This window comes from Helianthus annuus, chromosome 17 (assembly GCF_002127325.2).
Source record: "Helianthus annuus cultivar XRQ/B chromosome 17, HanXRQr2.0-SUNRISE, whole genome shotgun sequence".
Taxonomy (NCBI): domain Eukaryota; kingdom Viridiplantae; phylum Streptophyta; class Magnoliopsida; order Asterales; family Asteraceae; genus Helianthus; species Helianthus annuus.
The window spans coordinates 169,908,239-169,933,147 of record NC_035449.2 but is presented as its reverse complement, the minus strand read 5'-3'; the positions used below and the strand labels follow the sequence as shown (position 1 = coordinate 169,933,147).

At 36.6% G+C, this 24,909-nt stretch overlaps 1 protein-coding gene and 1 long non-coding RNA gene across 2 annotated transcripts; one reads left to right on the top strand and one right to left on the bottom strand.

Moving 5' to 3' along the window:
* Positions 1-3,719: 3,719 nt before the first annotated feature.
* On the top strand, positions 3,720-4,473 carry LOC110923461. Its single transcript, XR_004885569.1, has 2 exons — positions 3,720-3,860; positions 4,174-4,473. It is a non-coding gene; the product is annotated as an uncharacterized LOC110923461 (long non-coding RNA).
* A 3,294-nt stretch (positions 4,474-7,767) lies between these two features.
* On the bottom strand, positions 7,768-9,666 carry LOC110923517 (trans-resveratrol di-O-methyltransferase). Its single transcript, XM_022167599.2, has 2 exons — positions 8,881-9,666; positions 7,768-8,172 (listed from the first exon to the last, which is right to left on the bottom strand). The coding sequence occupies exons 1-2, from the start codon at positions 9,664-9,666 to the stop codon at positions 7,873-7,875; spliced, it is 1,086 nt and encodes a 361-aa protein (XP_022023291.1). The 3' UTR covers positions 7,768-7,872.
* Between the last annotated feature and the right edge of the window lie 15,243 nt (positions 9,667-24,909).

Here is a 24,909-nt window from a genome sequence, read left to right as displayed (position 1 = left end):
TGGTGTCTCGCTTACTTTCCAAGCTGGTTCTGCCAGTACTTTCCATCCAATCCTTTGCTCTTCTCACAGCACTCGCAAAGGCCCACTTGATGTCCATCAAGTCCATCTCCTCTTTATCAATCTGCCTGTAATCTTCTTGTGTCAGATTAATGTTGCCAATCTGACCTTCTATCAACCCACAGTACGCGCTCACTACAGTGTTAAGCAGCTCCATGTGTTCCTTAGCTACTTCTACACTGATTTTAGAGAAACTTGACGTGTCAAGCTGTACGGTACCTGTCTTTGATTGTTGACCAGCAGATGATGTTCCTCCATAACATGCACGTTGTGTTTGAGCAGGAGGAGGAGGAGGTGGTGGTTGTATTGGATTTCCATACATATCCGTGGTAGGAGGTGGCTTTACAGGAACTTGCACCGGATTGCCATACATATCCGTGCTAGTGACAAACGCTGTTTGCAAAGGAGCATGTGGACCTGTTCTTGCAGACGAAGTATTGGAAGTTCCACAATACATTTCAGGATTTTGTGGCAATGGAACTCTCTTCGCCTTTAACGTTTCCTCCTGATCCTTGTTTTCCAGAAGCTGCACAAAGTCGCTGATATTTGTAGTTTTCAACACTCCGTTATACTTCAGGATTTCCAAGAAACTACTCCATTGGGGAGGCAAAGCATCAGCAAACTTTTTCACCACTTCTGCTTGAGTTGTCGTCACACCAAAATTATTCAGCTCAGTAAGCAAATGATAAAACCGACTTGTCATGTCTCCCAAAGACTCCTTATCTAAGCACGTGAAACAGTCGAATTCTTTCTTGAGCAGATCATGACGCAATTGACGTGTTGCTTCATTCCCTACTCCCCTGGTTTTCAAACCGTCCCACAGCTTCTTTGTAGTCTTGAAGCTGACAAACTGATGATAGATGTCTTTGCTTAACGCCTGAGTGAGAATGGCGTAGGCTTTCTTTTCCAGATCATATATTTTCTTTTGATCTTCTGGAAGATCGGCAAAACTAGCAGTTGTTGAAGCAGCGACCTCGATAGCTTGATCAAAGTCTGTGGTGAAACGTATCCACAGCTCTGTATTTTGACCCAGAACATATGTACGGAATCTATCAGCCCAACCCGGATACTCGTTTAAATGCATCAGCTTCGGAGGTCGATTCAAACTTCCTGTTTCACTTTCGCTCAGTAAGATACTTTGGATACTAGGAGTTTGATTCGAGACTAATGCCCACTGATTTCCCTGAGAAGATGTCGATACCGGAGACTCGGCCCATGAAGGCGATAGACTTGTAGACGTGTATTTTCCACTGTCTGGCGCCGGTGTACCCCACCATGAGGGAGTGACACCTGAACTTGTATATTTACCACTGTCGGGGGCCGGATTCCACCAATTCGGATTCATGATTAATAAGCAAAATAAATGCTAAGTAAGAATTCCGAAAGATAACACGGCCGAAGGATCCTGTTCCGAAAGATCTGAAATCACAGAAACTTGTTAACAATAACCTGACCACAATCGAAAGATCAACACTTGTTCGAAGGATCAACAGTACTCGATAGATCACTGTTGAATCTCGAACAATAATTTCGAAAGATTCAAAAACTCGAAGGATTCCCTTTTGAAAGATCTTTATCTTTCGAGTTAAATCCCTATCTTTCGGACACTTATCTTTCGAATAGATTCCTTTTTCGAAAGATATGTTTCAGACTTCGAAGGATGGGTCGAAGGATGATAGTCTTTCGAGCCTTACTTGATCGAAAGATGGTCGAAAGATGATCTTTCGATGTCGAAAGATATCTTTCGAGAGAGTCTGACACACTGACGCTGATGTGACAGGTTGGTGAAAAAGGTGATGGGTAGGTAAGGTCAACTTTCGGCAAAGAGTATGGCAGGCTGACAACTTTCCCACCAACTAAGATTTTGAAAGATAATTTGCCCAAAAAGGAAACCTTATCCTAGAACCAGTCACCGGAGCTTTAACCGGAATTTTCGCCGGAAAACACAAAGACACTTAAAAACAAGTTTTAAGTTACCCAACCCACTTATGAACACTCCCGGTAAGTTTAAAACACGTTTTCCAGTTTAAAAGTGTAGAAAAACCAACAAAAACGGGTGTTAAACCAAGTGTTCAAACACACACCAAGAACTTGAAAAACCCGGTTTTAAACAAGGTAAAGAGCCAAGCTCTGATACCACTTGTAGGTCCCTTTTTGTCGGAGGATGACGAACCTCAAACCTTGTTATACTAACCCACTAGCGAGTGCGGAATCCAAGCTAGCAAGCAAACCGGGATGAAACAAGTATAAAGCACAACACACACGGGTTCACCGATTAACACAACTTGTATTAATGCAAATGAAGGTTTCGGTTACAAGCACAATGTTTACAAATCTAACATGTAAACTCTCAAAGTGTGTGTGTGAGTTCCGGACAGAATGCTCTCCAACCTCTCAATCTCTCGAGTGTGTGAATCTGTCTAAGTGTCTGTCTAATGAACTCAACACAATGCATGGGTATTTATACCCAGCCCATGATGTCCAGTCCGAAGGATCCGATAGATGGTCCGAAGGATCATCTATCGATGACATGACAATCGAAGGATCAGCATGGACCTCGAAAGATCACCTTTCGAGGTCTAAGCATTCGAAGCATATCTTTCGATGAGATCGAAGGATCCACATCATCCTTCGATCTCTTATCCTTCGAGACAGAACATCTTTCAACATTTACCAACTGTTGTCCAAGTCAAACCGGAGGATGGTTGACTTGGTCAACTTACAACACTAATCAGGACATCGTTTACATCGTGACCGAATACAGACAAAGTACAGACACAAGTGCATCAACACCTTTTCCTAAATCAACCTGACGCGACCCGAAACCCGCTCCAACCCGAACATGTTCTGACCCGAACCCATTCCGACCCGAACCCGTTTAACCCAAACCAAAACAACCCTTTTTTAGGATACTAATAATTTACTTTTATAAATTCTAACTTTTTAACTGTGTTAAAACAATTGAACTATGTTAAAACAGACACCTGGAATTCGGGTCGGGTCGTGTCATGGGTCAAAACATGGTCGGGTCATGGGTCAAATGTATTAGTTCGGGTCATGGTTTTAAAAACGGTTGATGCGTGCCTCAGGGGGTTAAAAATGCCCCCTATTAAAACATAATCAATTTGGGACTTGTATTTACTTCGGTATGACCAAAAAAAGTTAAGAGCTAGTAACTAGACTTTTAAGGTCAAATGGACTTGTATACAATTTCACACTTATTTTAATGTTTTAGATTTCTTTCAAACGGATCATGGTTTGACTTTGAAGGTCAAATATATTAGCATCAAGAATTTGTAGTGCTTCATTTAGATTTGGATATGCTGTTTAAAATGCAGACTTTTGTAATAAGTTTTTATCCAACGATTTTAGATCTTATTTATATATGTTGGAGTGAATTTGCTTTCGTCTTTTCATTTAGGTTGCTTATATTATATTTGATTGATAGATGTTAAAGAAGAAATGGTTCATATTCAGTTATGATTACCAACAATCCGAACTGTAGTGACAGTCATGAATATAATCTATATGTTGCGAGTCTGATGCACACTCTATTTGATATCCAGACTTCTTTCTATATAATACACAATTGATAGATACGTATAAGTCATATATGTTGTTTAAAATGCTTTTGAGTTATCCATTTAGGTGATTAAAACTGAATGTGTTATATAAGTATGTAATCTCTACTTGTTATTGTGTATGTAGGATCATGAGGAGCTGTTTGAAACCATCTCCTAAGCACTTATATCGTTAGTTGACCGTGATTGCTTAAGTGGTTGGGGAGGACATGTCTACATTGTGTAAGTTTCCTTTTGACTTAAATTACTTTATGCAAACCCACCCATACTATCTTATAAATGATCCAAAATGACCCATATAAAAGTTTCAGGTATATTTTATCATATTTGAGTTTAAATGGCACAATCTTGCATGCATCTTCATAGCATTAGCTAGGTATCACATGTAGATGCATTAGCAGTTGGAACGAAACTTTTGTTTTCTTATTTGATGTAAAAATGCACCATGTACCAAAAATATTAGCTTTTTGTCTTTTGTTTTTTATATAAAAACTTCTAGCATTTTGTTCTTTATTGTGTTTGTTATCATTTTTAGTTGGTTTTCAAACACAACTGGATAAAGAATGGGAGGCTTGACAAGATTTGGAAAACCAAATGTGAAGAAAGAATGTGAAGAAAGAAAGCTACGTGAGCGGGCTGAAAGAGATTAAGGGGAGCAACGAATGCAAAAACAATTGAAAGGTGTTATGAGAAAATTAGATTGTCCGTGTAGTTAAAGGTAGTTTTTTTGTGTACTATTTAGATCAATATGTTAAAAATTGTTAGTTTTGTAATATGTGATAACTTGAGTTTATGTTATTGTATCTTTGGTTAATTCGTAAACAAGATTGTATTAGATATTTTCTGCATTTTTAGCTGAAAAAAACTGATTTTTATTTATTTTTTTAGATTTTTTTGTTATTTGTCGGAAATTCGTAGGAAACCGAAAAGTAATGTATTGTCAAAAAGTTGTTGGAAAATTTAAAGAAAAATATTTGTGGGAAATTTGTAAGAAAAATTAGAACTTATTTGTTTGAAATTTGTAGGAAAATTTAAAATCTATTTGTTAGAAATTTGTAAGAAAAATAAGAAATTATTTGTCGAAAATTTGTAGGAAAAATTAGAATTTATTTGTCGGTATTTTGTCAGAAATTAAAAACCATATAATAACATTAATATTATCGTTATTAATAAAAAATATTATTATTATTATCATAAAAATATATATTTTTTTGTAGGAAATTTGTAGCAAACTGTTAAGAGAAAGTTTTATAATTTTGTAGGAATTTTGTCACAAAATAAAAATAATTATTTGTAATTATGGAAAATATTTCTTATTAATGTTATTAATTTTAAAGTAAAATATCATAAAATAAAATACAAAAATAGGCATAATTGTGGAAGAATTGTAGGAAAAACATAAAAAAAACGGTTTGTAGGTATTTTGTGGCAACATTTGTGACGATAGATTTTTGTCAAAAATTTGTGGGAAATTTTGTCATAGTTTTGTAGCTAACGTGATTTTCGACAATTTTATTTTGCACGAAATTTTTTGTAACAAATCTGTGGATAAGACCAATTTCCTACAAATTTGCTACAAATTTGGCTGTCACAAAGGATACAGTTTTCTAGTAGTGCATATGCACCATAATGTTAGTGTAAAAACTGCATGTATCGCCTTCCTTTTAATCTTCGGACCCTGATATTCATTTACACTATTCAGCAGATCCTTTATTGTGATATAATATGATAACTTAAAAATAAAAAAATGACGATTAAAGTTGCAAATAAATTTTGCCTTCGGTTCAAAATAAATTTTTGGTTTTGCCCGTAGCTTAAAATTACGATTTTGCTCACAGTTAAAAATTACGATTTTGCCCCCAGTTGAACATAAATTTATGGTTTTTGCGTCCAGTTATGGTCCTGCCAAATTACGATTTTATCCCCAATTTAAAATTACCGTTTCGCCTCCGTTCAAAATAAACTTTTCGTTTTGCCCGCATGTTAAAATTACGATTTTGCCATCAGTTAAAACTGACGATTTTGCCCCCAGTTCAAAATTACCGTTTCGCCTCCGTTCAAAATAAACTTTTCGTTTTGCCCGCATGTTAAAATTACAATTTTGCCATCAGTTAAAACTGACGATTCTGATTCGTTGTGCTGTGTTGTGTTGTGAGGTGAGTTTGGCGATTTTTAATGGGCGATTGGGCGATTCAGGGCGGTTTTCTGGCGAGTTGGTGGTTATTAGCGACAATTATTGATCGTTGAGTGTCATTGTTGTTGTAAGGTTGAAGAAGAGGGTTTTAGAAATGTTAAGGGAGAGTTTGGATACCAAGTTAATAAAAGGATAAATAAAGATCAAATATATATATATATATATATATATATATATATATATATATATATATATAGGAAAAGGATCATGTGAGAAGTGATAGGCTAGTTGAGAAACTTGAGAAGCATTCTGGACCACACATTTTTCTAAGCCTTTCGTAATATACACATATGTATAGTTTAAAATTGACTATATACATATGTGTATAACTCAATATACATATATGTATATAGTCAATTTTAAACTATACATATGTGTATATTACGAAAGGCTTAGAAAAATGTGTGGTCCAGAATGCTTCTCAAGTTTCTCATAGAGGGTGGACTTCTCTTAGGATCCCTACCCTATATATATATATATATATGTATATATATATATATATATATATAGGATAAGGATCATATGAGAAGTAGTAGGCTATTTAAGAAACTTGAGAAACATTCTGTACCACACATTTTCCTTAAGCAAAAAAAATGAAAAAAAATGTAAAAAAAATGCAAATTTTTTATTTATTTTTTTTTTTGAAAAATCGCAGGTTTTTCTTTAAGAATTTAATTTTTTATTTTTTTAAAAAAAAAAAATTTTTGGATTTATACACATGTGTATATTGTTAATCTTTTTAACTATACATATATGTATATTGTCAATTATACATATATGTATATACATGTTCAAAATTGAAAAATAAGTGTTATTTAGGGTTTAGCATTAGTATTTAGGGTTTAACATTAGGGTTTAGGGTTTAGCTTTATGGTTTAGGGTTTAGCTTTAGGGTTTAGCATTAGGGTTTAGCATTAGGGTTTAATAATAATATTTAGGGTTTAGCATTAGGGTTTAGCATTAGGGTTTCCTTTAACTTTTAGGTTTAGCTTTATCTTTAGGGTTTGCATCAGGGTTTAGCATTAAGGGTTTAGCTTTAGGGTTTAGTTTTAGCTTTAGGGTTTAGCATTAGAGTTTAGCTTTAGGGTTTAGAATTAGGGTTTAGCTTTAGGGTTTAGCATTAGGGTTTAGAATTAGGGTTTAGCTTTAGGGTTTAGGGTTTAGAGTTTAGCATTAAGGTTTATCTTTAGTGTTTATGGTATAAGGTTTAGGATTTATAACACATATTTTTTCAATTTTAAACATGTATATACATATATGTATAATTGTCAATATACATATATGTATAGTTAAAAGATTAACAATATACACATGTGTGGTCCAGATTGCTTCTCAAGTTTCTCAAATAGGGTGGACTTCTCTTAGGATCCCTACCATATATATATATATATATATATATATATATATATATATATATATATATATATATATATATATATATATATAAAATCAAGATCAAGAGAAACATTCTTCTGTTGTGAGAACCTAGATAACTACGATTTCTCGTGCGAGTTTTGCCCTCGTTTTATGCACACACGTAGATTAAAATGTTACAAGACACAACTGTAAAAAATAGAAACGACGTTTTCAGCCCTTTTACGCTGCTGTAAAAAACTGCCGACATTAGCATTTACACCAATTGCAAGAGTTTTTTACGAGTAGTGTAAATCAACAATAACTATGGTTTTTTTTAGAAAAGTTGATTTCTTTTAGGAATTTTGGTAAAAAAAAATTGAAAAACCTTTTGTAAGACTAATTTCTCTAAGTTCTTACAACTCGTAAGAGTTTTCATTTTACCCTAACCCTATATATTTGTGTATATGTGATGTGTGTAAGGTATAGAACTGGATAAAACAAGATTTTGGTATCATACATGTAAATGAACATATTTAAATTTTATGACTTACAAAGCAATTATATATAACTATGTGGATAATCAGTTGTAACTGCTTGAATTTGGTATGAAACATATTATTGAATGAAAACCTTGATACAAAATAACCACCAACGAACGATTACTTAGATATACAACTTCATCACTTAACATACTTCAATGAGAGACTTTGAACCTAAAATCGGAGTTATTTTATAATCATTAAAGCCACCATCAACGAAGAGCTTTGCCCAATCTTTTTCGGTTCTCTCTCTTCCAGTTACACAAGTCATCATAAGCATATCAAAGAAAAGTTGAGACTCGAATAATTCACCGTCGCATTTGTCAACCTTCATGACCATGTCTATGATCACCAATTTTCCTCCATTTTGCTTGCTCGGAATCGCCTCTTTGCAATTCTTCAATATTTTTATACACTCCTCGTCACTCCAATCATGCAAAATCCACTAATTTTTTTTCATGAAGTTAGAAACAAATCACTGTCATAAGAACTTGTATACAAGTGATCAACTTAAATCATAATATAAGTGATATATATATATATATATATATATATATATATATATATATAGGGTAAGGATCATATATATATATATATATATATATATATATATGTATATATATAGGGTAAGGATCATTTCAGAACTCTAAGTAATTGTAGAGCTTACAGAACTCCTAATAAACAATCATTTACTAATATATTTTTATATTTAACATTGTTTAAGGGTATTTTTTATCATTTATTATGATTTCATGTGTGTTAAGTGTAGTTTTGTTATTTTTTTCATATTAATTTTATTATTACAAATACGTAAATTTGTTCATTTACACATGTGTAAACTAGTTCTTTTACACATATGTAAATTTGTCATTACACATAAACAATCTGGTTTTTCATATATGTAATCATATAAATATATATAATATATCCTTAAATAATGTTAAATAAAATAATTGTTTATTAACCACACCAATAGAAAATCAACTTTTCCATGACAGGATAGGTAAATCATTTTGAGGAGGTATGTGGTGTTGGGAAAAGTAGTGATAACATAGTTTTTTACTGTATATTTATAATGACATATATAATTATTAGAGGTATGTAGGTTTGGGTTCTCTACGATGAAATTATATAAGTAGCAAAAGAGGAATACCTTTAGCAAAACCGCATTAGCATTGGGAAAAGCTTCAAACATGTCTCCACCAACATAAGTCAGGTTCTTACTTCCAACCAAACCATCAACAACATGAGGAAGATCAAAACAGATGCAGCTAACCGCAGGAAAAGCTTCCGCTATAGCTTTTGCAACGGTCCCAGTACCACCACCTACATCGACGATGGAATCTAACCCTTGAAAAACACGCGTACATTGTTTAAGAATGATACTCATCACAAGCCTCGCATCACTAGCCATCGCATCATTGAAGAACCGATTAAGCCTCGGCTCTTGGCCTGCTAGGTCCCATAAACTCCCTCCATGAGTAGTGTGAAAAGCTGTAACATCATCACTGTGGAACCATTCGCTCATGTTTTGCCATGGATCTATTAGCATTGGATCCAACATGGCTAGCAAAAAGGGCCTAATGCTTAACGGATCTTCTTTTAGAAGCAATCGAGAGGGAGGAGCTAGCGAATAGCCTTCTCCTTCCTCCTCATCATATCGTCTTGTTGAGGATACACTTTGTTTCACAAAGAAACCGGTGTGAACAAGGATACGCATAAGGCGATAGACAAACTGGGTTCTCTCAGGTTTTATCGCTAGAGCTTCCACTAATTCGGAAAGCAACATTGGTGAGCCATGGCGATCGATGATATCCGGTATTTGTAGCTGAATTGCACATTTGAGTGACATGGACTTTATAAAGCTAAAAATGTGGTTCCATATGTGAGTTTGGGAATGAAGCAAGTTTTTAGATAGCATATCATTTTGCATGGCCATGTTTTTGTTCTTACAATTTAGCGTGAGAGACAATTTGACATGTTGAAACCATACAAACCTCGTCAATTTATAGAAAAACGAGAAGAGAGATGACTGAACAAACTTGATCAATAAGGTTAAAAATTATGGATTTTATATTAACAATAATAGAAATTTCTTATTTCACGTGCTATCATCCATGCACCATCATTTAAAAATGTTATAAAATAGAGCAATAGCAGATAACACTATATTATATACATTACTTATGGACCCTCTGAATCAATTTTAAATCTGAGTATATGAATTTTAAACAAAAAATCTATATTTTATGGTTTATTTGATGAAATAAAAATATTGTGGATTGCAACCCACCAAATTGATAGTAAAACCGGACAATTAAAAGCTATAGGTGGAGATAACAGGAAAGATTTGATAGAAAATATATCCTTAAATATAACATTTATATATAAATATATGAGTCGAAAGTGATATAAATTAAAATTTAATTCCAAAATAGAAACTATATCGAACAAGTAAATCAATACATTGAAGTTGTGTTTTCACAACACTACACCCTATATGAGTTGAAAGTGATATAAATTAAAATTAATCCCAAAATAGAAACTATATCGAACAAGTAAACCAATACATTGAAATTGTGTTTTCACTACACTATACTCTATCCAGAGATGATATGGGTGTGGTTTGCGGTAATACTCTAACCTGATTTCTACAGTATTTTAATAAATGCGGTTGGTTGGTCCCATATATTTTTTTTAAACATAGACCTTATACGTTTGGGTTAACTTATAACCCAGACGCCTCGACATAACGGACTATTACACTTAAAAGCATTAAAGTTCTAAACTCGAAAACTTTGTTGTGCGTGATCATGCTTCAACCTTTTCATAATCCTCTAAGTTAGCAGTTTAATAGTGTTCGGTTCTTCGCGTGATTGGTCGTCCGTCCGGTTCACACCTTTGCGAAAGTCTATCATAAACACTAAAAACAATTAGTGTTTAAGTTAAACAGTCAAACGCTTTGTAATCAAAACATTTGAACGAAAACATTAAGAATATATATATATATATATATATATATATATATATATATATATATATATATATATATATATATATATATATATATATATATATATATATTTCAGCCCCATCACCCGACCGGGTCAGGTTTCCATCCGCCCAGGTCAGCTGAACATGTCTCTTCTCAGAACCCTCCCCGGCGGGGTCAGGTTTCCACCCGGCCATATGAGTTGAACATGTTTTCTTTTCACCAAGTTTACATCTAAATCCATTCAAACTCGTTTTAATCGCTTGGGATTCATAACATAACATATTTAAACCATAATCTATAGTCCGGATTTACAATTATAATCCTCTTAATAATAATCTAATTAATATTAAGTCCCTCAGATTTAAACTATTATTATTTCACAAATAATAATCCACCTACTCGTGAACATATACTATTCGTGTACCAACGTGTAACTCTTCGGATCGTACCGAGTTGGATACGTTGACTTTAATTACGGCCGGACATATACATATCTCCAACAATTTTAACTAAGTTGAGGACAATACTAATTTCGCATTTTGTATGTACTTGCAAGTGAAATGGCTTCCAGAGCTGGTCCACGGGATCTTTACTGAGTTAAATGGCTTTTAGAGCTTGACGGTGGCTAGATGTTTTACAACGCCAATGTGAAAGGCTTGCAAGTCTTATAGCCTGAAATAGATCCAACATTGGAGGTACCAACAAACTTAAATTCTTTATATAATATCATGAAATGACTTATAAAAATGTATGTTTACATTAACACTATGACTCAGAGGATGGTAAGGTTGTTCTGCCTTCATATATCACTGGTTCATGTGACTAATCATGGACAACCCTTTCTGATTCAGTTAAGGAGACAGTTCAAATAACGACTAGAAAAGTCACTGAACTAGGCCAACCCTATTATTTGATCTTGACTAGAGTATCAACAACCTTGCTTCCTTATGCTCGCTATCAAGTTGTTGATCTTTTGAGGGATGAACGTCGCCGATCTCAGGTTCATGAGTACACACACAAGTTTTTAGCCTAAGATGCTTTTGCAGTTAGATGCTTTAAACTGTTAGCTGCTAAAAACTAGTTCTTCTTAGCCTATCCTAGTCCAAATTTTAAGATTTTAATAAACATGCTACTTGGTTGATGTAATTTATGATATTTGGGTTTGTAGGTTCGTTTAACATGTTTAAAGTTGTTTGATTGTTGGGATTTTTTGTTTTAAAAACTGGAAAAAAAGTTAGTTTTTTATTTATTTTTAAGCCCAGTCGTCTGTATAGGTGAAAATGTTCTTTTTCATTTTTTTTTCCGAAAAACTTATAGGGATAATATGTAGTCCCTAGAGGATTTCCTGAATTTTTCATTTTTTAATTATGTCGGGACTACATATGGTCCCTAAATGGTTAAAATAATTTTTTAATTTTAAATCTACAGGATGACATACAGTCCCTAAATGGTTAAATAATTTTTTAATTTTAAATCTATAGGGACGACATGTCATCCCTACATGGTTAAAACATTTTGTGTAAATTACACTTTTCGTCCTTTATGTTTATAGCGGGTTGCAATGGATGGTCTTTAACTTCAATAATTACAGTCACAATCCTTTATTGGAAAACGCATTACACCTTTCGTCCTTTAGCACTTACCAAGTTAAAATTTTCAGTTATGTCTATACACTTAAGGGTATTCTATCCACTTAAATAAAAACATGAAATGACCAGAATACCCTTAAGTGGATAGACATAACTGAAAATTTGAATTTGATTAATGCTAAAGGACTAAAGGTGTAATGCGTTTTCCGAATAAAGGATTGTGACTGTAATTATTGAAGGTAAATGTTATCCATTGCAACCCGCTACAAACATAAAGGACGAAAAGTGTAATTTACCCAAACATTTTTTTTGTATTTTAAATCTAAAGGTACGACATGTCGTCTCTAAAAGTTGGCCTATGGGGACAACACCTATAGGGACGACCTAAAGGAGCTGTTGGGACGGTCTTATAGGGACAAAAGTTGTGGAGCCAAAATATCGTCCATATAGGCCTAAAAAACCTATAGGGACGAAATGGCGTCCCTACAGACAGAAAAAATTTAGTCTCTACAGGTATATTTTCTTATACTGGATATCAGGTATTTGTAGCTGAATTGCACATTTGAGTGACATGGACTTTATAAAGCTGAAAATGTGGTTTCATATGTGAGCTGGATATCGGGTATTTGTAGCTGAATTAAGGTTAAAAAATTATTGATTTTATATCCACAACAATGAAAGTTTCTTATTTCAGGTGCTATCATCCCATGCACCGGTCATTTAAAATAATATTGTCTACATCAGTTGTGGGCCCTACGAATCAATCTTAGATCTGAGTATATGCATTTTTTTGAACGACAAATTTGGATCACTTACGGACCGCTGTAGTATCATCGTGCCACCAGCAGAACCACCCGATCATATCCATCTCCACTAGGCAATAATGCATATACACCAATTCAGGAGGAAACCCAATAAATATGGGAAAAACCCCACTTTGTGGGAATCGAACCCATGACCTAATGGTCATAAGCCTTATCCTACCACCAAGATACCACTAGGCTATAATGCCATGGTGAGTATATGCATTTTTAATAGAGAATCTATATTTCTTCTTTTAGTTAATGATTTTTTTTTTTTGAATGACAAATTTGGATCACTGACGGATCACTGGAGTATCATCGTGTCACCAGCAGAACCACCCGATCATATCCATCTCCACTAGGCAATAATGTCTATACACCAATTCAGGAGGAAACCCAATAAATTTGAGAAAAACCCCCTTTGTGGGAATCGAACCCATGACCTAATAGTCATAAGCCTTATCCCACCACCAAGATACCACTAGGCTATAATGCCATGGGTTTTAGTTAATGAATTAAACGGGCATAATCTGATTATATGCATTTTTAACAAAGAATCTATATTTCTTCTTAGAGTTAATAGCCAAAATGGTCCCTGAGGTTTGCTCACTTTTGCCACTTTAGTCTAAAATCCAAAATTTTTAAATTTGGGTCCCTGAGGTTTGCATTTTGTTGCCATTTTAGTCCAAATTTCAAAAAACCTCTTTTTTTTACTGTTGCAACCAGTCTATTTTGTCCTTTTGTTGAGGGGTATTCTGGGTTCTTGATCTGAGTTTGTTATAATAACTCATAAAAATGACCAGAATACCCTTTTATAAAAGGACAAAATAGGCTGGTTGCAACAGTCAAAAAATGGAGTTTTTAAAATTTGGACTAAAAGGGCAACAAAATGCAAACCTCGGGGACCCAGATTTAAAAATTTTGGATTTTGGACTAAAGTGGCAAAAGTGAGTAAATCTCAGGGACCATTTTGGCTATTAACTCTTCTTTTTTTGTTAATGAATTAAACGTGCGTAAGTTTCGTGTATATGCTTCCTGTTTCAGAAAAGCAAATACTGTGGATTGCGACGCACCAAATTTATAGAAAAGTCAGTCAAAAGCTACATATGGAGATAATACGAAAGATTTGATAGAAAATATATCCTTAAGTATAATATACACACATATATATGAATTATTTACCTGTGGAAAATGATGTAAAGTAAAATTAATTCCAAAATATTAACACTTGTACTGAAATGAAACTATATCGAACAGGTAAGAACAAGTAAACCACCACATTTAAATTGTGTTTTCACAACAGGACACCCTGATGATTGGGTTTACTCAAATTAATTATAATGGATAAATATGGAATAAAAAAGTAAACCAAAAACATAATCTCACATTATAAACTTTTCCAGTGATTGGCCTCGAACAGACAGTCCGTGTTTACTAGACAAACCACAAACACAATATATCTTTGTAAACTAAACTACAAAAAGAGATCATGTTTTATTTACAAAACAAATGTACAAAGAAAAGCCTTAGTGACTTTGGCTAAGATACAATGCAAACAAGTTTAACCAAAAGGACCTAAGCACAACTTCTTGCAAAACGGTCCAAAGGTCCCCAGGTGAAACACCAGCCTGATCCTAGACAAAACCCCCTGCAAAAACAACAAACATAACAAAAAACATGCAGATAATAAGGCAGCAACACATGATCATAAGTTATGCGATTAGCTACGGAGGAGGACCCCCACACAAAGGTCCCCCTTTCCAAACACAAAAAGTTCAAAAGTATCCCAAGGAAAGTAATTATTCAAGTTACAACCATATCGAAGAAAGCAAATGTTCGGGAATCACTGGGGGGCACCCCCAGACAAAGATGGCGGAGAGGAGGGACCTGCAGAGGAGAATAGGGCTTTTAATTCATCTATCGATATTAAGAGATGCTCCAGGATTCTCTTCAGGATGACAGGGGTCTTGCTCCCAAACTCCTCATCTAACTTGGATAATTTCTTCTTAGCTTTGGAGTTGTACATCGGAGTCTCCTTCTTGCCTAAACCCTGAGCAGAGTAAGCATAACCATCCTTCAACCCAACCTGGTAGCCAACATCCCGGTAAGCCCTGTATATCTCCTTTAAACCACTCTTAAAATCCTCTGACTGGGCAACAGCGGCAAGGAAAGCTCCAAAACCTTCAGTGATTAACCAGTGCTTTTCCTTTGCCAACCGCTGATTATCATCAGAGGTTATCCCATATTCCGCATACATGGTGTTAAGTTGCTCCTGGGAAACGGAGCCAACTTCCTTCAAATACTTCAACTCAGCAGCCAACTCTTCTTTCTCTCCCACCAACACCGCCATCTCCTGCTCACAGGCTCGCTCCTTCTTCTCCAGCATGGCTCCAGCCCCCTGGACAAAAATCATCACAAAAAATTCAAAAAAAAAAAAAGAGGGGGGAGGGAGGGAGGAAGGACTGTATACCTTCTCCTCCTGCAACTTCCTCTCAGCTTCAACCACTTGGCACCTAAGCCCGGCAGCAACAGATTGGGAGGTCTTGAGCTCAGCCTTGAGTCCTTCATTCGCCCTCCTCAGATCATCAATTCTCTACAACATACCAGCACCCCTCGAAAAGGTCATCCCTCAAAGCAGAATTCACGAATTTATGGGAGGGAGGAACAGCATGAGTAAGAAAGTCCCTAGCAGCCTCAGGAGTCCCTACCACTGAAGAATGAGAAACTTTCCATTTGGGAACATATGTGAGAGGGATAGCAGCAGCAAACAGGGGAGCCAGAGGGGATCGATGAGTGGGAACTTCAAGAAGAGTGGGCTTACTAGTCCCAGTAGCATGAGAAGGTGAAAGTTCAAAAGCTGAGGAAAAACGGGCTATGCCCACCTCAGAAGCCTTATCCCGAACACGGGAAGAATAGGGACCAGTAGGAATCTCTATGGGATCCTGAGGACTCCCCTGCATAACAAGAAAAAGAGTGTCAAAAACAAGACAAAGGTAGAAAAAAGGGAACGAGAAGAAGAAAAGACCTACCAGCAAAGGTGCACTCACAAGACTTGAAGACCTCAGGTGTTTAGACAAGGAACCTTTGACCCCAACAGGGGGAAGATCGGAAACAGCCTTCGACAAAGGAGGAGGCTTCTGACCACTGGCACTTCGGAGTCTTTGCCGGATATTGCGAGGAGCAAGGGTCGGCTTAGGACTTTCAACCTTCCGTTTACGAACCAAACAAACCTCCAGGGCTTCATCATCACTTTGATTAGAATGTTGAACAGGGGGAAGGTCAGGGGAACTTTCCTCCTCATCAGAAGGGTTTCCCTCATCACCCCCCACGGTGATAGAACCCCCAACCTGGGCAGATCCCCCAGTAACCTGTACCTCTGCATTCAAGCCAAGATCGACTTCGTTATCAACTACAAACTTGACATCCTTGGAATCACCTTGAAGTAGCCTCCACAAAGTTAGCTCTGCACAAGGAAAAGCACTAAAGATGACTGCACAACCATTAAAGCATAAAAATGGACAACAACAAATAACAGGTCAAGAATAAAGGATACCCTTTTTGCCAAAAAAGGCCTTGGGATGAACCGGATAGGAAGGGCTCAGTCCCCCCATGGCGAGCATTCCGCCGGAAAAAGTAAACGCCCTCGTCGGGTTTTCGTACATCCGTTTCCACAGGACGGCTTCAGCAGCAGACAGGGTCGGAACAGCATCCTCGATAACAGCATCAAGATCTCTTGGCAATGAGGATTCTGGCAGCATAGCAGCAGAGACAAAGATGAATCTACTTTTCCAATCCTTCGGATAAGTAGAAGTGGGCATGAAATTGTAACAAGGTTTCGACACGCTGTTCTGCCGTTTTGCAAAAGTAAACCAATCTCCATCAGAGACTAGTTTATAGAACATGCAGAACAGAGGAATAGAAGGCTCCCCAGAAATGGCTGCACAGGACAACTTGAAGTGGACCACCCTCATAAATCCTAAAGGATGTATCTGAGAAAAGTGAACACCGAAATGACGAAGCAAAGCAACCTTGAAAGGGGAAAGAGGATACTGAACCCCACAGGAGGAAAAGGCCAATGTGTAAATGGGGATCCTGTCTGGCGTACACTCAGCCGGATCATTAGGACCCGGTAAGGAAGAAGAAAACTGCTCAGGGATATTATACGTTTCAACAAAGGACTTCAAGTCCTTTGCCGTCAAAATCGATCTTATCGCCGAACGGCCGGAACGGCTCATGACAAATGCAGAAGTGACGATCGGAGAAATGTTAAAGGAAATGAGAAAGGAAAGATGATGGTGGAAACTGAGCAACAAATCAAAGAGGCAAGGAGTGCATTTAAAGAGATGACTAGTGGTGGTAACCGTCACATCAAGGTCCTTTCGAAATTCAAAAAAGAAACACGTGCATCAAGGGGATTACACCCCGCCATTAATACTCGGCAGGTTAATAGAAGGTTAATGATAACCACTAGGGGTCAGGGCCCACATTTTCTAGGGCGGAAAACTACCTTTTGAAAATACAGATATGGCTCAGCCCGGATCATGAGCCTTGGGACTCAGAACCAGGGACTAAAGATGACTTGACGACGGGCCAATGGGAAGGCCCATTTCACACGCTTTGGGTCACCCTTGTGCTGTCCCAATTTTGAAGAAGCCCAAATAATAAAGATACCTTGCCCACTAAGGTTCCCTTTCATTGAGCGGGAAAACCATAATCAGAAGAGGCAGGTCTCATTTATTGCCTGATAAGAAGAGGATCTTGGCTGTCAATTGTACTTCTTCGGCCGGAGCATTAAATAAGGTTACCATCTTACCGTTAGGGGTCAGACACGTGTCTGTACCCCTCGAGAACCCGCAGAATCCGTTGGATGGACTGAACAAAATATCTTGCATATGGGATAAGAGCTAGGCATTATATAAGAAGCAAAGAAGGTATCATCTCACATACACACCTCATTTACTGCACTCCCATTAACTATCCACACATTAACTTCCGACCAATATTCCCACGTATTTATCACAAATATCATATTTATTAGATTCACACCTTAGAGGAAGCATCCCGGTGATCATACTCATCTGGATAAACTCCTCAGCTCTTCCGGCAAGTTTACTTATTCTCACGCCGGAGCTTGGTCACGGATCCCCCCTCCGGGGCCCTCCGTGGCGAGGCTAACGGTTTGTTATTTTGCAGTAACGAAGGTAAAGACTCTTGACGTCAGCGAAGATCCATTTAACGTCATCTGGGATTTGGGTATTCGACACTTATTATACTTGCTGATTTAAAATGTGTTACCCTCTCCTAGTTGCCATAACCACTCAACCTACACTAATCTTGCTTTACCCAAAAAATGGGACTATATACTTGGCTTTATTTAATAACTAGGTTAGAATTCAGTGTATTACACGTATTGAATAACTGTAATGTTATATACTTACAAATTGTGTCTTTAAATATTTGTGTATTGTGTACATGTTAAATAAACTAGTGTATTACACATATAATGTAACGGTGGAGGTATCCACACATCCCCCAAAAGTATCTACACATCCCCTAACCCTATACGCCCCTCATTGCTCAATACGCCTCAAACTGACCCCACCCATACGCCCCTCATAGCTCTATACGCTTGAAAATGGTCTCTACCATCTAATTAATGCCAATCATTGGGTGTCAGCCAATGATTACCCAATGATTGGGATGTAAGGAACTTTATTTTGACAAGGTTTTTGTATGGGGAAGTTGTGAAATATTTATATAAAAAATTAATATTTTTTTTTATAAAATGTTGTTATAAAAAATTGTGTTAGTATTATAAAACTTCATATTTTTTATGAAATGATTTGTGTATATTTTTTAATAAAAAAATGTGCATATGTTTTTTTTTTGTTAAGTATTATTATTAAAAACTTCATATTTTTATGAAATGAATTGTGTATATTATAAAATGTCAAATTTTAAAAGTATTATTAAATATCAATTTTTTTATAAAACGAATTGTGTATATTATAACAAAGTTATTTATTTATGAATTATTATTATGTCTTTAATTGTCAAATTTTTTAAATGTCAAATTTTTATTAAGCGAGTTTTATTTAATATTACTAAATGAGTATTATCACGTCTTTAATTGTCAAACTTTTACACGTCAAATTTTATTAAATGGGTATATTATAACGTTTTATTAAATGTCAACTTTTTTATTTATCAATTATTATTATGTGTTTAATTGTTTCCGTAACATAATGTGTATGTTATAAAATGTCAAATTTTTATGTCTTTAATTGTTTTTCACTTGTCGTTTATTAACCATAACGAAACAAGAAACGTAATTCAAAATGTAATTAAACATCTTTTATATTAATATACAAAACATGTAACTTTGATACAAAATGTAACGACTAAACCTTGCAAAGGAAAACGATGGGTGCAGCATATACAATTTCGAGACAGGCCGGCTGTCTTGAAATTGTGTACCGAACCCTATCTTCCAACGGGATTTGTGCTTCACATTTACCACATTTCAATGGCACAAGGGATCAGGAGGTTGGAGCAGTGGAGTCGGCATTTTGTTTATTAACCACCGTCCAGTCTTCCATGTCCCCTCGGGATGGTGAGGGCAGTGGCATTCCCGTTGGTGGAAGGCTCATGAGAACACTAATGAACTCCTCTCTTGGAAGGATATGTTATGGGGTGGCCCGCGTTGGCTAGCGTCACTGGGAGCTGACGAGGCAACAGGCTACTCCGATAACACGTAATCCTAGATCGGCGTTCTAGTGCATGAATCTGAAATACGAATGTAGTTTCTCCACAAGGATTACGCTACCACCACCATCAAAAGACCAACTTTCGATATCCTGTTAATAAAAAAATACAATTTCACATTAGTCTCGGCATTCGAAAATGTATTGTAAAAATAAAAAAAATAAAAAAACCAATTCAAGCACCACCACAACCACCACCCCACCACGGGCAGAGATCGACGTGGCAATGCAGCGGTGTATGTAACGAACGAGTAGGTCAGGAATCGACGATACTCGGGCCTTCTTACCGAAGGGTTCAGGACATAGGGTGGGCCACCAAGCAAACAACTGATCATCATGCATAGCCGTGATCGCGGTGGTATAGATGTCCTGAACTAACTCATCCTCGGTATAGAACCCGGTGGCAACAGCAAACTGACGCAGCGACATATTTTGTCGCTGCCCGAACAAACAGAAAGATACCTTGGGAGGCGGTGGTTCCACGTTCGGATCGTCCATATCCGAATTGGGCCGGTCAGCCGACCGTGGACGAAACACGAACGTGGACAGAAACTCCACCATCATGGTCCTATAAGACGGCCCAACCGCCACCGAAAATATGCGATCCCACGGGGAATTCTCCCTGATCAAACCCTGAGCCCTCTCCTCCTCCCCTACCTCCCGTAAAGCATCCCATGACAACGACCTCTACCGCCCCACCTTCATTTGTTGCAACCTGGTAAAATGTTTATACTCCCTAGAATTGTTCGGGTAGTCCATATAGCGAATCCCCGAACAATCACCCCCGACCATCTAATCGAATCCAGGCACCTGTCCCGCACCAAACTCCTCCTCGTCTGATGACATATCTGCAAAAATTAATATATAATATGGGTCATATTATAAACTTTTTACAATTTTTATAAACTTGTAATAATTTTAGTAACGAATTTTATAGCCGACCCACCACCACCACCACACCCGACCCGACCCGCCGCCACCACCACCAAACCCGACCCGCCTCCGCCACCACCACCACAGGCGACCCCCAACCACCACCACCACCACAGCCGACCTCCAACCACCACCATCATAGCCGACCCCCAACCACCACCACCACAGCCGACCCCCAACCACCACCACCACAGCCGACCCCAACCATGGTGAAACCATAACCGCCACTGTCAAACACTAACCGCCACCGTCAAAAACTGTTGGTGCAGTTGTCTGTCGACTTCATCTTCGTTCGAGTCTTATGGCACGAAGTTCGAGATAAGATCAAGAAAGCTAATTATGCATGGACAGGCTAATTCCGCATGAAAAGTCATTAAATAATTCCGCACGGAATTACCTACTATCGCTTGAGTCTTAATTTCGCTTGTAACTAATTTCGTTTGAGTCTGTTTCGTACGGAATTAGGTGTGGCTATATATATGTGTAATCTCGTGTCATTTCACATGAAATTAGAAAGATTGTTTCTGACGGCGGAGCGCGGTCGAAGTGTCTACAGATCTGTAATCGTATCAGAATCAATATACAAGACAGTTTAAAGTGATATTCTTGCTGAAACTAACTCATTATGTCTGTTTCCGCCTTTCATTTTGAGTAGAACGCCTCTGATCGACTCGTTCGGGTCCGACAACGATCCTACATGTGGTATCAGAGCTCAGGAGGAGGAGTTCTGCAGATTTCAGCCTGATTTCATCTCATTTTCTTACTTCTACACCTTCTTTTCTAATTTGAACAAATTTTAACGGTCAAAATCATTTGAATTTCACACATCATAAGCGAAATCATGTTTTAACAAAGCCTTGAGAAAATTGGACCTTAATTCGAATTAAAATTGAAAAAACTTGTAATTCCGTGTGAAAAGTTGAAACGAAAAAATGACGTCATCTTAATTTCGCGTGTAATTGTTCCTTAATTCCGCATGGAATTATCAGTTGCTTATAATTTCGCTTGAAAATACTTCTAACTCGGCACGAAATTATAATTTCGTGTGAGTAATTCCGTTTCAAACTTAATTTCGTGTGAAATCTGAGTAATTCCGCATGGAATTACCTTATTTTGTTTGAATAGCTATAATCTCGTGTGAAACTGAGTAATTCCGCACGGAATTACTTAATTTCGTTTGAAAATCTCTAATTTCGTTTGAAAGTTGTTGTTTCAGGTAATTTCATTTGAAGCTTATTTTCGCTTGGGAGTGATTTCGATTGAAGGATATAATCTCGTTTGAAAATGTCTGACGAAGAATTTTATAACGCGTTTGCCACATCTCCGAGTACTCCGGCTGCCATTGCTCAAAACATGAATGCAGAAAATGAAACTGGAACTTTGCAAAAACCCCCGAAACTTATGGGAATTGAAGAGTACCATGGATGGAAAAATCATTTTGAGAATTGGGTTCAGGCAAACCATCTGAGAGCTTGGGAAAGCATTGAAACAGAATATGTGAGACCACGCACTGCTTTGAAAGTTGATAAAATCATTTCAGAATTTATAGACAACGAGAGAGAGAGAGAGAGTTATAAAGGAGAGAAAATGATGATTAGTCTTCTACAACAAGCGGTTAAAGAAGATATTTTTATTTTGCTTCAGCATGATGGTAGTGCATTTTCAATATGGAAGGCACTTGAGAAGAAGTTTGAAGGTAGTACAGAAATGCTCAAGAGTAAAGCATCTTTACTGAAAAAAGAGTTTGAGTTATTTACAAGTATGCCAGGGGAGACTATAAAGACTCTCATTGAGAGATACTGTCATCTTGTGCGTACCATGTCTCAGTTGAAAATTACTAAAACTCCAGCAGAATGTGTTGAAAAGTTAGCTGATGCATTACCGCAGAAAGAATGGGGTACTTATCTCATGATGTTAAAGAATTCTGGAGAGTTTAGCAGATTATTAATTGGACAGTTTATTGAAAAGCTTGAGGCACAGGATCTTGAACAACAAAAAATTGCCAGAATGAACAGCTCAAGCAATCAACAAGATATCAAATTGTACTATAAAGGAAATGTTGAAACTGTTGAAGTCCAAAGATCCAAACCGCTTTTAGTGTAGGAAATTCATCTGGATCAGTCGGCCAAAGTTCAATCAACACTAGGGGATTTTCAAATGTTAATCCTCCAAGTGTTCAAAGTTCAAATGTTGGTAATGGACATATGATTTTGTGCAATGTTGCATTGCATCTTCAAAATGGTCAGAATTTTTCTGAAGAGGTGGTTAAAAGTCATATGGCATTACTGGTTACTGCTTTGAAATCTTATGAAGGATTGATTGCTGGAAAAATTGGCAATCCTATGCTAACCAAAGAAGATTATGATCAGATTGATGCAGAAGAATTGGAGCTCATGGACATCAAATGGTGTCTAGCTAGTGTCTTGAGAAGAGCAGAAAAGTTTAAAATGATTACAGGAAGAAATGATTTCTTAGATGCAAATATCTCTAATTTAGGTTTTGATAAATCTAAAGTTATTTGTTTTCGATGCAGGGAGAAAGGTCATTTCAAAAGAGAGTGCAAAAATCAGAAACCTAGCGGAGCAGAGGATCCTTTTGGAAAAGATGATTACTATCGAAAAGCTATATATCAACAGGTTGCTAATCAACCGCACCAACAAAAGGAATCAAAAACTGCACATGGGAAAATGATTGAAGATGCAAATAAGAAAGCTTATTTTGGTATCTTTGATCAAGATGATGAGAAAATGGCTCCAGGATTTAGCTGGGATAAGCTTGTGGATGAGAGTGGGGAGTTTAAAGCTTTCATTGCTCAAATTGTTCAAAAGCCTGAATTGATGAAAGAATGGATAGGAGTGTTAACTGATGAAGAGAATAGTCAAGATGAAGAATCTGTTTCTTCTGAAAACGGTTCAACAGAAAGCAGTGATGATGATGAAGAAATCAAACAGATAAATCTGGGAAAAGCTCATTTATCTTCTGACAGTTTTGAATTTTATTTTGCAGATAAATTGAAGAAACTGAAAGAGAGAAAAGTTGCTAAAGAAATGAAAGAAATCAAGATTGTTCAGAAGATAGTTGAAGTGGAAAAGGTAGTTGAAGTCGAGAAGATTGTGGAGATTGAAAAGATCGTTGAAATCACAAAACCGTGTCTTACATGTTTGGAATCCTGTAAACAATGTAAAGAAAAAGACAAGAGGTTTAGTGAATCAGAAATGTTGAAGGAAAATTTGTTGTTTGATGTGAAGAATATGAAAGAGTCGTACGACGTTTTGAACAAAACTGTGAATAGTTTGCAGAAGACAAACTCAGAAAGAGAAGATGCGTTGAAAATGATGAATGCAACAATGATGTCGAAGCAGAAAGAGATAAATTTTTACATTGAAGAATGTGCGAAATGAAGCAAGAGTTGGAAACAGAGAAAGCTGAAAATGAAAGAATCAGACGATTACTGAGAAGTTATTCGAGTTCTGATTACTTAATTGACAGAATTTATCCAACTGTTGCAGGTTTTGAAGCGTTTGACGACAAGAAGCCGAAGAAAAAGGATACTGGTAAGAAACAGAGTGTTAATTATAACAAGTGTCCGCCTCCGATTTGGGAAGGGTATTCGCCTAGAAAACCAAATGAGGAACAAGTAAAAAGGGCAGTCAATATAAAGTTAGAGTCCGAGATAATCGATGTATTACCAGACAAGATTGACATCACGTTCACAGCATCCGACATCGATCATGAGTCCGAATTAATAAAAAGGGTGGTCGATCAGGTGTTGGATAAGGATGAGGAGTCAGAGTCAAAGTTCGAGTCCGAAAGTTCGTGTTTGTCAGTCGGAATTTCGAGTTCGTAGGTCAGGAGTTCAAAATCGCCGGGAAAATGGGTGTATAGTAAAGAATTTGTGTTGTCAAAATCTAATTTGGATGACGAAACATTTGAAGTCGCATATACTTTGAATGATTCTGACAAATTATATTTTGATAAAGAATTTCCAATAAGAAGTGTTAAAACTAAAATGATCAAAAAAGTTTTCAAAATGATAGAAATTAATATTTCTGAAATAAAAGATGTAAATCTTTCTGGAAAACCTAAACCTTACACCTC